General features: G+C 39.1%; 1 protein-coding gene across 3 annotated transcripts in view; it reads left to right on the forward strand.

Annotated features, from left to right (window-relative positions):
* Crebrf (CREB3 regulatory factor) overlaps positions 1-12,579 on the forward strand; it is a 48,310-nt gene extending 35,731 nt beyond the window's left edge. For all 3 annotated transcript variants that reach the window (XM_047555757.1, XM_047555758.1, XM_047555759.1), the window contains 5 exons: positions 3,572-3,766; positions 5,580-5,769; positions 6,930-7,003; positions 8,221-8,343; positions 11,416-12,579. In XM_047555757.1, coding sequence (XP_047411713.1) covers positions 3,572-3,766; positions 5,580-5,769; positions 6,930-7,003; positions 8,221-8,343; positions 11,416-11,531 — 698 coding nt within the window. In that variant the 3' untranslated portion in view covers positions 11,532-12,579. The remainder of the gene's footprint in view (positions 1-3,571; positions 3,767-5,579; positions 5,770-6,929; positions 7,004-8,220; positions 8,344-11,415) is intronic.

Genomic DNA, 12,579 nt, shown 5'->3' on the forward strand with positions numbered 1-12,579 from the left:
GTTCACAAAGGCCCTTTTGTGGTGACCTGCTCTCTGGATGCTGTTTCTTGGCAAATGGTTGCATCAGCTCATGAGCCTGCACAGTTCCAGGAAAGGTGCAAAATGGAGTTTCAGTGCCTATTCTGGACTGACTGCCAAGTTTTAATAGAGCCTATTCTGTGGACAGGCTACAACTGTTAGGAGTCATGAAATTACATGGTTTTAAGACTAAGAGTTGGGGCCCTAGAAGCAGAGCTTATTTTGTGATCCCCACTAAGCATTTTCACAGTTGACTTTACCAGCTTAATGGCAGTAGTCTGTGCTAACCACAGATGTGTGATTAGAATTTAAATGGTCTTCTTGATTTCCTTTTGATAATCATATCAAGAAGGAATGAGATCTTTACAGTGATATAGCAAATGGAAATAAAAGGTAAAGGGCTTCACGAGAAATTTTGCATTAAAAAATTATTTATTAAATAATTTTTTTTAAGCTGGGATTTTTTTAGCTCCCAAGTGCTAAGGAGGCTGAGGCAGGAAGATCACAAGTTTGAGCCAGGCTGGGCAATTTAGTAAAACCCTGTCTTAAAATGAAATTTAAAAAGGGACTGGGGATGTAGCTCTGTGCTAGAGCTCTTTCCTAGCATGGGTGAGGTCCTGGGTTCAACTCCCAGTACTGGAAAAAAAATGTTTTCTTTTTGAGTATATACTTAGGGTCAGGTACTGTGTGTATTAGGGATTGGCTGTACAGTGATGAACAAAATGGACATGACCCTTGTCTTCATGAAACTTCAGGTTGATCTGGGGAAAGGTAATTTTTCTATTTTCTACTTGGTCACTATAGTTTCTGTATTGAAAAATGTATGGTTTGAAGGCAACAAATTCAGTGTGTGTTGGGGGAGCAAGGAGATAGGGAGGGAGGAAGAGAGAATAGGAGAGAGAGAGAGAAATGGTGAGTTTTTGGTGTATGCTACCAGAATATACTAACATACTGGGCTGGAGAAAACTGATGACTCTTAACTGCCTTTTGGAAAAATGCTGGATGTGTGTGAGTGAATAAAACTAATAACTAATTTGGGTGAGAAAGAAGAAATGAAAAATCTTCCTGACTCTGACCTTGACATGGAAAGTGAATAAATCCATTCAGATTATTCAATAACTAGACACAGGGCAAGTAAGAAGTCCACTTGGAGGTAGACTCCTTCAGTCATCGCCCAACTTGGTCCTACCTAGCGCTGCTGGATCATGTTACTCCTCTGTGAGCGTGTTAGTTTGTTCAAACAGGGTCAATGACCTCTTCCTCACCGCGTTCTTAGAAGCTTCAAATGAAATATATGGGTGCATTAAATGAGGAAGACATTCTTTTGCCATCTGAGGACAGGCAAAGGCAGATGGTGGCTAAGGAACATCTGGAGTCTACAGGAACCAGGCATGGTGGCCACACCTATAATCCCAGTGAGGATCAACAATTTCAGAATTAAATAAAAAAGCTCTGGGGATGTAGCTCAGTGGTAGAGTGCCAATCTTCAGTGCCAAAAAATAACGTATCCAGCATAATGGATTGTCTGAGGGAGCTATATGAGAAGTGCCTATGCTTTGGGTGGGTGGATTTATGGGTTAGCGGTTGTGGCATCAGTAGGAGGGTGGAACTCTTGGATTTGTGTCTGTCTGCGCTGAGGGATTCCTAGCAAGTTTTGTTTAATTTAGCTCTGGTAATACATTGTGCCCCTTGTGCCTTTTCTAAAGCTGGGTTGGTATCTGGAACAAGATAAAAATCCTTTAATTTGAAATGAAACATAAGCACAATTAAATAGTTCAAAGGTATTGATTTATGTATCTAACACATTTTTTAAAAACCAGACTTCTGGACTGGGAACGTAGCTCAGGTAGAGGGTCTGCCTTGCATGCATGAAGCCCTGGGTTTTTGGTCTCTAGTACTGGAAAAACAAAATCAGACTTCTGAAAATGGTTACTTAACACAACTTGTACATCATTTTTAAAGAAGAACCTAGGTTACTGTCACACTGCTTACCATGTAGCTTTAAAGTACCAAGTGTGCACCACCCTAATGCAATCGTGTGTGCACCAGTATATTCCTCACATTCCCAGGTTGGTGTCGGAATCTCCGAGGTGTTCGAACACCAACAAGCCACCTAATGACATATTTCTCAGACATTTCTTCCTGTTGTTAAGTAACACATAATTGTACTGTAAATGCCAGGATTGCTACAAAAATCTTGTCTTGACCATTATTCAGAAAAATCACTCTGTTCTCTAAATTTATCCCTTTTTTAAAGGCATGGTGACAGGTATGATTTTCAGTCAGATTCACTCCTCTCCCAGTGTACCCTTCTGTGAGTGTTGGTTTTCTGCAGTGCTGGGTGTAGGTTTTAACAAATGCACATCATTGCATAGCCACCTCCACAGTCATGATACAGGATGGTTCTGCTATCCCCCGTATTCCCTCACATTCCTTTATGGTTGTCCCCTTCTGCCACACCCATCTCCTGGAAGCCACTGTGTCTCTGGTTTTGCCTTTTCCAGGATGTCATATAAATGGACTCATACTCCTGATTGATTCTTACTCTAAAGAAAACTTGATAAAATTCTGAAATTTAGACTTTTCCCCCCAAACAGACAGAAGCTATCAATTTCTTAGTGATGGTCCAGAGAAATCTTGCTTTTAGCAGGAAAATGGTCATTTTGCTTGGCTAGGAGAAGAGTTAATGGTAGGAATCAGAGACATTTTCATTGGCTGCTTTGGATTTGAACTGTGTGCATCCTGTGCATAGTCCCCCCTCGGGCACCATGTACTTAGCACCTCCTTCTCTGGGGAATTTTAGGTTTTAGGTCATCCTTTATTGGTCTGATCAACAGAGATAGTAGCTTACAATTCAGTCTTTGCTGAAGTTTCTCATTAGTAAACAAAGTAGCCCCTTAAAAAATGAAGTATCTGGGTGATGGTGGCACGCACAGGTGGTCCCAGCTACCTGTGAGGCCTGAGCAGCAGAAGCACTGAGCTTGGAGGAGAAGACCAGCCTGGCCAACAGCAAGGTCCCCATCTCAAAAAGAAAAAAAAAAAGTGAAGGAGATATATATTGCTTCTATAGAAATTTTAGCTGGAAATTTTTATTTGATAGTCTGGGTGAGAAAAACAGAAGTACACACAGCTTTCTGTTGAAAATGTTTCAGATACATAAATGCTAAAAGGAGAACATTGAAAAAAATTGCACTATAATAAGTACATTATCCATTTGGTGCTTTTGACATTCCTGTAGCTGTTTGTTCTCTCAATCCCTTGTGAAAATGCTAAAGAAGTGTCATACACTAACTTCGAAAAACCAAAGAGAAACCCAAGGAAGATAAACAGTGTAGCTGTCTGTGTGTCTTAATCTTTTGAGCATTTTATGAATTAGAGATTTACCTGTTGAGTTACTTTGTAAACCTGGTGTATAATCTTGGCATGCCAGTGATGTTTTCAGATGAAAGGAAATGTCTCACGTTACAAGTAGAAGCGTTCTTCTGTTTGTTCTGATTAGGTTATTGAAATTTAAGGATCTTAACAAGTTGGGGGGGGGGCTTTTTTTTTTAAGGCTATGAAAATGATTCCGTAGAAGACTTGAAGGAGATGACTTCAATATCTTCTCGGAAGAGAGGCAAAAGGAGGTACTTCTGGGAGTATAGTGAACAGCTCACACCATCACAGCAAGAGAGGATTCTGAGGCCATCGGAATGGAGCCGAGATACCTTGCCAAGTAATATGTATCAGAAAAATGGCTTACATCATGGTAAGAGGGGATTGCAGTGAAATATTTAGTGTTGCTAAAAATGAAGGTACTGAACCACGATGCTGGTGTACTCTGGTCAGCACCCCGAGCCACTAGAGAGGGGGATGGTGGAGTTGTCGGTGCCAGTTCCGTGTGTGCACAGATAGCTTTCACTGGTGTCTGGAGCCATTGCGAGGCTGACGTGTGTCTCAGTGGTAGAGAGCACATGCCTAGCATATGTGAGGCCTCAGGTTCCGTGGGTTTCCAGCACTGAAACAAAGGAAGAGGAAGAGGAAGAGGAACCATCACCCAAAGAGCGGGAACAGTGGTGTGAACAGTTGTTTCTAGTCCCACCTTTTTCTACTTAGGCATCTAGGAGGCTGCTGACTTCTGGACTGTCACAGTTACTATAACCAGAAGCATTGGTGAGAAACAAATGGGCTTTAGCATCTCCCTCTTCTGTTCTTGTCCCGTCCCCAGACTTGATTGTAATCTGAGAGACTGAAATATCAAGGTGGTGGAGAAAAGAGAAGGAAGGAAGAGAAAGTGTGGAAAAGGGTGGCAAGGAAGAGTTGAATGGTAGGAATCAAAGACAGTTATAGTCTTAGGTCAGATTTTGAACTGTGAACTAAAAAAGCTGTGATTAAGTAGAGTTTCTTCTGCAGAAATACTTTTACATTAATTCAAAGGTTTTTTTTTTTTTTTTTTTTTTTAATTAGAGATTGAACTCAGGGGCACTTAACCACTGAACCACATCCCTATCCCTTTTTTGTATTTTATTTAGAGGTAGGGTCTCTGCTGAGTTGCTTAGGGCCTTGCTAAATTGCTGAGACTGGCTTTGAACTCAAAATACTCCTGCTTCACCCTCCCGAGCCACTGGGATTATAGACACGCACCACCATGCCCAGCTTAATTAAAAGTTTTTACCCAAAAAAGGCAGAGAGGGGAAATACTAGGAAGCTTGGTGTTCAACACTTTAGTGTTTACTCAGGCTACAGATTTTGAGGACAGGGATTTTATCTTAAATGTATTTGTGCCTCATTTCCCCTACCATTGGCACCTGAATATTATTCTCTCAGTGAATAATTGTGAAATTTTTATATTCAGATTGATTTTCTATAAGAAATGAAAAGGTAAGTCCAATAGATCACTCTAGGTCGCCTGTGATGAGCTTTAGAAAAGTCGTCGAGAATATCGTAGGAGTTTAGAGGACAGAGCCATCCTTTCTGCCTGGAGCCATGGGGCAAGACCCTGGAATCTCCTGTACGGCTGTGTTCCAAAGCAACTGAAGAGCTTTCAGACATACCCTTTATTTCCCATTGGATTTTTAGTCTGTAACACAAAATGTACATGTCTGACAAAAATTTCAGTACTCAAAATGTCTTGGTTTGGATAAACTCTTCAAATTCTCCTCTGACCATATCCTAGCCTTGATTTTTGTCAATAATTGAACTTGAACTTCAGTCCTGAGATTTGAGATATTTAGTACTGCCATCAAAGAATTAGGAATCTGTTTATCCTGAGGCTAAAAACCCATTTCTGTGTGCATGCACGTGTGTGTGTGTGTGTGTGTGTGTGTGTGTGTGTGTGTGTGTTTTGCTGGAGATGGAACCGGGTCCTGGTGGATGCCAGTTCAGTGCATTGCCACTGAGCCATGCCCGCAGCTCCCCACTCATTTCTTACAGCCACTGGTGGGAAGGAGCGGAGGCTCACCCTCTCCTGGTTAGGTTGTTAGATAAACCAGGACTTCCAAGATGAAAAGGTGATGGTGGTAGAACTGTGGAAAGTATGCACTAAAATAATCTAATTTAAATTTCTTTTACACTGTCTATAGGGAAATATGCAGTAAAGAAGTCAAGGAGAACTGATGTAGAAGACCTAACTCCAAATCCTAAAAAACTACTCCAGATAGGCAATGAGCTACGGAAACTGAATAAGGTGATTAGTGACCTGACTCCAGTCAGTGAGCTGCCCTTAACAGCCCGGCCAAGGTCAAGGAAGGAAAAAAATAAGCTGGCTTCCAGGTACATGCTAATAGTGTTCATTCATGTGAATCAAGTTTAGGAGCGAGACTAGACCCTGAGCTTAGGAGGGGTGACCTTCAAACTCTATTCTGAAATGTTTTTCTTCTATAAATACTATAATAAGAGTATATAGTTTTTCCCGTGAAAGTAAAAGATGACATTTATGCTTTCTGGAAAAGATTTTAAGGTGGAGAGGTGAATGGACTCAAGTGCATTATAATATAACAATGGGAGATTTTTGTAACTATTTTTTGTTTGCTTTTTTTTTTAAGTAAATCAGGTTTATTGAGACATAATGTACTTAAAGTAAAATTCACACATTTTAATGTATAATAGTACAAGTTTTGACAAACATATCCAGTCATATCACTACCACCACAGTCATGATGTCGAACATTTCATCACCTTAAAAATTACAAAATTCTCTCACCCTTAGCCTCTCACCACCACTGCTCTGTTTTCTGTCCTTACAGTGTTGCTTTTTCTGGAATGCCTTAAAGGTGGAAGATTCTGTATGTAGCTTAGAGTGTGGCTTCTTTCACTTAACATGATGCATTTGAGGTCCATCTGTGTGGTCTCATGGAGTAATTGTGTTTTTTTTATTACTGAGTAGTATTCCTTTGCAGGGATATACTACAGCTTCCTCTGTTTACCAGTTGAAGGATCTTTGGGTTGCTTCCAGTTTTCAGCAAGTGTGAATAAAGCCACCACAAACATTGACTTACTGGTAGTTTGAGTGAACATAAGTTTTCATTTCTTTTGGATAGATGCCCAGGTGTATATGTTTAATTTTTTAAGAAACTACTGAACTGTTTTTCAGAGGAACTTTTATGTTCTTTTTCACCTTCCCACCAGAGCAGATGGGGGACTGCTTGCTTCATGTGCTATACAATACTTTGTATTATCAGGTTTTGTTTTGTTTTGGCAACACTTAATAGTTGTGTATTGGTCATAGCTTTATTTTTGAGTGAGTGCTAAATTTTTTTAAAAAGTCAGTTTGGATAAATGATTATAAATGTGTGTATTTTATAATTCAGGTCCTTGATAGACAGTTATAGCAGTAATTTTTGGTTGCTATTAGAAAATGTCTGACAACAGCAAAAAAAGTATATCCCAAATATTCTCTTAAAAAGTGAACTAATAGTTCCTTCCTTTTGCAGAGCTTGTCGGTTAAAGAAAAAAGCCCAGTATGAAGCTAATAAAGTGAAATTATGGGGCCTCAACACTGAATATGGTAAACCTGAACATTGAGGAATTTGCTTAACCTTCTGTGAACTTTGCTGAATACCTTTTCCCTTGGTTTTGTTGTTGACTTTCCCCATGTTCTGCCTAGTGTTTGGCTGGCTGTCTTGGTGTTCATCCAGTTAGTGAGCCACATGCATGCTTCATTCATTCTTCCTCCTAGCAGGAGGTCTGTATCCGTGGCTCTGAGCCAGATCTCATTTCTGGGCTGGTAACTGATCCACTTGGGGCCACAATCCTTTCTGCTATTATAATGATGCTGGATTAGCCAGTTTTGTTGTCTGGTGTTAACACTTTCCTTTAATTGATTAATGATATTTTAACCTTTGTGTGGATAGTTTAGATTTGTGTTTCCAAATTATATTGCTCATTGGAATGTCTGTGTACTTGTTAAAATTCAGATTTCTAGGTCTTTCCCCAGATCTTCTCAATTGAAGTAGAACCCAGGAATCCATATATATGTATATGTATATATGTATATATGTATGTATATTGTTTTGTATCAGGGATTGAACCCAGGAGTGCTTTACCACTGAGCCATATCCTCAGCCTGTTTTATTTTTTATTTTGAGCAGTGTCTTAGGGCCTTGCTAAGTTGCTGAGGCTGACTTTGAACTTGTGATCCTCCTGCCTCAGCCCCCTGAGCTTCTGGGATTACAGGTGTGCACCACTGTACCTGGCTAGATATATCTATATCTATATGTAGATATAGATATAGATATATAATTAATTCTTTTTGGTACTGGGGATTGAACTCAGGGGCACTTGACTACTGAGCCACATCCCCAGCCCTATTTTATTTTATTTAAAGACAGGGTCTCAGTGAGTTGCTTAGTACCTAGCCATTGCTGAGGGTGGCTTTGAACTCAAGGTTCTCCTGTCTCAGCCTCCCAGGCCGCTGGGATTACAGGTGTGCACCACAGCTCCTGGTGAAATCTGTATTTTTGACACTCCCCAGACTACTCCTCCTCCTCCTCCTCCTCCTCCTCCTCCTCCTGCTCCTGCTCCTCCTCCTGCTCCTGCTCCTCCTCTTCCTCCTCCTTTTTTTTTTTTTTTTTTTTTTTTTTTTGGCAATGCTGGGGTTCAAACCCAGGGCTAGGCAAATGTTCTACCACTGAACTATGCCCCTATATCTGTTTTTATTACATCATTAAAAGCAGTTTCTTCCATGTCAGTGACATATTTAAAGTATTTTGTTCTGTCTTACAGATAATTTATTGTTTGTAATCAACTCCATCAAGCAAGAGATTGTAAACCGAGTACAGAATCCAAGAGAGGAGAGAGGACCCAACATGGGGCAGAAGCTTGAAATCCTCATTAAAGAAACTCTTGGTAAGAATAATATTAGATAAATTCACAACCAGTAATAACATGTAGATAATAGGATTCAAGGAGCTATTAAAAGTTCTTTAAGAAAAACTCAAGTGCTGTCACCGTGGTCACTCTTCTCTTTTCTCTCCTTTCCGTGCCAGAGCTCACACTCGAGCTTCACACTTGCTTGCAAGGCACGTGTTCCACCATGGGCAGCACCCCATCCGTCGTCACTCTCCTTTATGAGTGATTGTGTCTTTCAAGAATTAGTATTCATAAGCATGTACTGCTGTCTGCCACAATTTGTAATCTAAACACTAAACTGTTTTAATGCCTAAGAAAGACAAACTGTAGCAACTTGAACCTTCCTGTGGAGAAGGACGCCCTCAACTGCAGGCCTGAAGTTCACGGTAGTGGACATTCTTCCTCCCTTTTTACACTCGGTAATTTCTTTTGATACCTGCTTTAGCTCTTCCTCCTAAATTTGTTTAATATTTTTTAGTTGTTGATAGACCTTTATTTTATTTATTTATAAGCAGTGCTGAGACTTGAACCCAGTGCCTCACACGTGCTAGACAAGTGCTCCACCACTGAGCCACAACTCCAGCCCCTCCTCCTAAATTTGATATGACATATTTGCATCATTTTTTGAGTATTTGGAAATTTTAGGTTTGATTTACTTTTTTACCAAGAATTTTTAAAGAGATTTAAAATTTCCCAGAAGGTTGGGATTATTACTTTCTTAGTTTTATTGCTATCTTTCATTTTTTATTTATGGAGTTTTTCTGATCTAATATGATTGTTCTAAATGTTCTGTGGGCATTTGAAAAAGAAGATATTATTCTCTGTTTTATAATGAATCTTGTGCTTCTCCCTTTTTTCTTGTGGGGAGTCCATTCTACATGGAACCGAAGAGCTGAGTAGAGGCTCTCACAAATGGTTCAGTTTTATCTCACATTTTCCGTGTTTTGATTTTGAATACTGAGATGCTTGGATAGGATTTATTACTAGTAGATCTTCATTATGGATTATAATCTTTGTCATTTTAAAGTATACTTCTGCATAGTTCTGTCATCAAAAGATCTGTTAGGATTTGTTTATATGTCCTTTTTGCCTTTTAAAAACATACTTCTTTTATTTACTTGTGTATTTATTTATTTATTTATTTTTATGTGGTGCTGAGGATCAAACCCAGTGCCTCCATGCTAGGCAAGTGCCGTACCACTGAGATACAACCCCTGTCCCCTTTTTAAAAATTGTTCAGTATATAATCCATTATTATGGTTTCACTTTTGTTTGTGCATACTGATAATTTATGAACTTTATTTTTTGTCTAGTGGGTTGCTTTTTAAATAGAACATAAAATGTATGCTCATTCTCTGTACTTTCCAATTAAGATTTCAGCCCTATAGAAAAATAGAATAGTAAACATCTTTATTTCATTCAACTCAGTACATCAGTTATTAATATTTTTACTATTTTTTTCTGCTCCTGCCTCTCTATATTTTGGGGAGAAGGTATTTGAAGGTACCTTGTAAATATGATTTTTTTATTCCTGTTGCTGCATGTACCTTTTGAAAACAAGAGTACTCTTCTACTCACCCCCAATACCAATATTATATCCAAGTACTTGAACATTGATATAACATTAATAAGGAGTCCATATTTGCATTCCCCAGTTGTGTCAATAATGTCCTTTGAGTCAGTCACAGTGGTACATGCCTGTAATCCCAGCAATTTAGGAGGTAAGGAAGGAGGATTGCAAATATGAGGTCAACCTGGCAACTCGGCAAGACCCTGTCTCAAAATCAAAAGAACTGGGGACGTAGCTCAGTGGGAAAGCATCCCAGGGTTTAATCCCAAGTGTACCCCCACAATAAAAATAATGTCCTTTGTAGTCTTTGTGTTTGTGAGTCATTCAAGGATCATGCATTGCATTTAGTTATCTTCTGTCTCCTTTAACCTACTTTAGTCTTCTAGTCTTTTTTTTTGTTTTTAAATGAAAAATTCAGGTGGTTGTTTAAAAAAAAAAAAATCCAGCATTTGAGTTTATCTGCTTCCTCATGGAAAGATACAGGTTTTTTTTTTTTTTTTTTTAAGGATCCATCACTTGTTCTTCTGACTTTTTATCAAGAAGCACACGCTATCAGTTAAAACCTGTTACTGGTCATGCTAAGTGGGGTCACAGGGTTAGAAGACGTAGTCTTGATACTTTTTACGATATCTTTTGACTTCTGCCTATGATCTGTGACTAAATATATTATCCTCCTACTCTTTTATTTTTCTTAATACTCTTAATGACTCTTTTACTCTTTTTAAAAAATACTTTTTAGTTGTAGATGGACACAATACCTTTTATTTCTTTGTTTATTTATATGTGGTGCTGAGGATTGAACCCAGTGCCTCACACATGCCAGGCAAGCACTCCACCACTGAGCCACAACCCCAGCTCCAACCCTCTTATTGACTCATAATACTCTTATTGACTTTAAATGTTTTATAGCTTTGCTGTAGAAGATGCAGAAGATAAAGTCACCTTCTTATGCTGCTTTCATCTTTTCTCCCTCATCTCTTCCACTTTTTCTTATTTGCTTTTGTAAAATAAAGAAAAAAAAAAGGTTATAAATTGTAATCTAATTTTTAAATGAGTAAGCATATCCTTCAGTTCTGTCGCGTCAGTTGCATGGGTAAAACCCACCTGAGGAGTAGGATGAGGCTAGAGCAGAGGGGTGGGGTGGGGTAGGGGGGCGGCTAGGAGAGCAGCAAAAGCAAGGGCAGTGGGCATAGGAGGCATTGTTCCCTGACAGGCTTTGAATCTGGCTGTGTACCCTTACAACTTGTCATCTGCCCCGCCTTGAGATGTTGAGGAATCATTCTTCCTGGCTGTTCTGGTTTGACTCTTCTAGTCTTAAAATTGTAGACTCGAATCTGAGGGGACTCGCTTTCTGGGCTGGAGGAGAAGCAGCAGAGCACCTACTGGGGGACCAGTGTCAAGCCGAGGGCCACGCCAACTCAGGTGTCCCATTCCTTCCCTTCCCTTTCCTTTACATTCTCCCCATTTCTGGCTCTAAGCGTGCCTTGTCTCTTCTTCAGGTCTCCCAGTCGCTGGGCAAACCTCAGAATTTGTTAACCAAGTGTTAGAGAAGACTGCAGAAGGCAATCCCACCGGAGGCCTTGTAGGACTAAGGATACCAGCATCAAAAGTGTAATCGACTTCATTGGACCACTGGTCAGAAATGTCTGTGTGTGTCACATTATCCATTGTAAATTTTCATTCTGTTTTGCATGTCAGTTAGCATTATGTAAACATTTATAATTAGGTTACGTTGTTTTAAGAACTTGTAGCATAAGTGAAGCATGATCCAAAATACTTGATTATTGCATTTTCAGAGCGTAAACCATGGTTAATCTGCTACTGGCATTAGAATTGAAACACACGTACAGAACGAAAACATCCGTCAGAGCAGATTGTTTGGAGGCATGAGCGTGTTCCTCTGATGCCAAGAGTGGTGGCAGGCTGTGCTCTGAACCACATAAAATATCGAGGAAGCATTTTTTTTTAAGCAGTCAGATTGTTTTTAGAATTCTGCTTTTTGTTCTAATTTTCCACAACCATAAATCTCACGTGTACATGGTACACCCAGCACTCACACCTGTGTGCCGTGTTAGATGTTCATTTCCAGAGCTCAACATGATATACATAGAGATATATATATATATATATACGTAAATATATACGTGTCTGTGCAAGTAAGAAAAAAAGCATATTCTTTGTGCCTTGTATTTTGGGGAAACTATAAAACTGGTAATATTTTGTATGATGAAAACCCTAATGAGGAAAAATAAGATATATAGATGGAAAAATTATGGGGTTTAAATGTTTTTTTGTTCCAACTCTTTTTCAGATTTTTTGAATGTATATAGGACTATGTTGAAATGTAGATATATGCCACAGAGTCTGTGTATTGTATAAAAAACAAAACAAAAAATAACAAAAAAAAGATGGCTCTAGAAAACTCATATTTCGGTACTTGACCGGAAGAAGACAAATACTTGCACATTATTGCGATTGTTTTATTTTTTGTACCAAAGACAAATGCAACTGATATGGCAAACTGCCAGTCTAAGTAAAGTTTTGCACAGCTTACATGATACTGTATGAATGTATGAAAAAAAGGAGAAAAAAAAAGAAAAAATTAAAAGGTCAGGGTTAGGGATCTTATTGAACTGTGAATTTTATTTCTGTTTGGGTCCAAT

Source organism: Sciurus carolinensis, chromosome 6 (assembly GCF_902686445.1).
Source record: "Sciurus carolinensis chromosome 6, mSciCar1.2, whole genome shotgun sequence".
NCBI classification, from domain to species: Eukaryota; Metazoa; Chordata; class Mammalia; order Rodentia; family Sciuridae; genus Sciurus; species Sciurus carolinensis.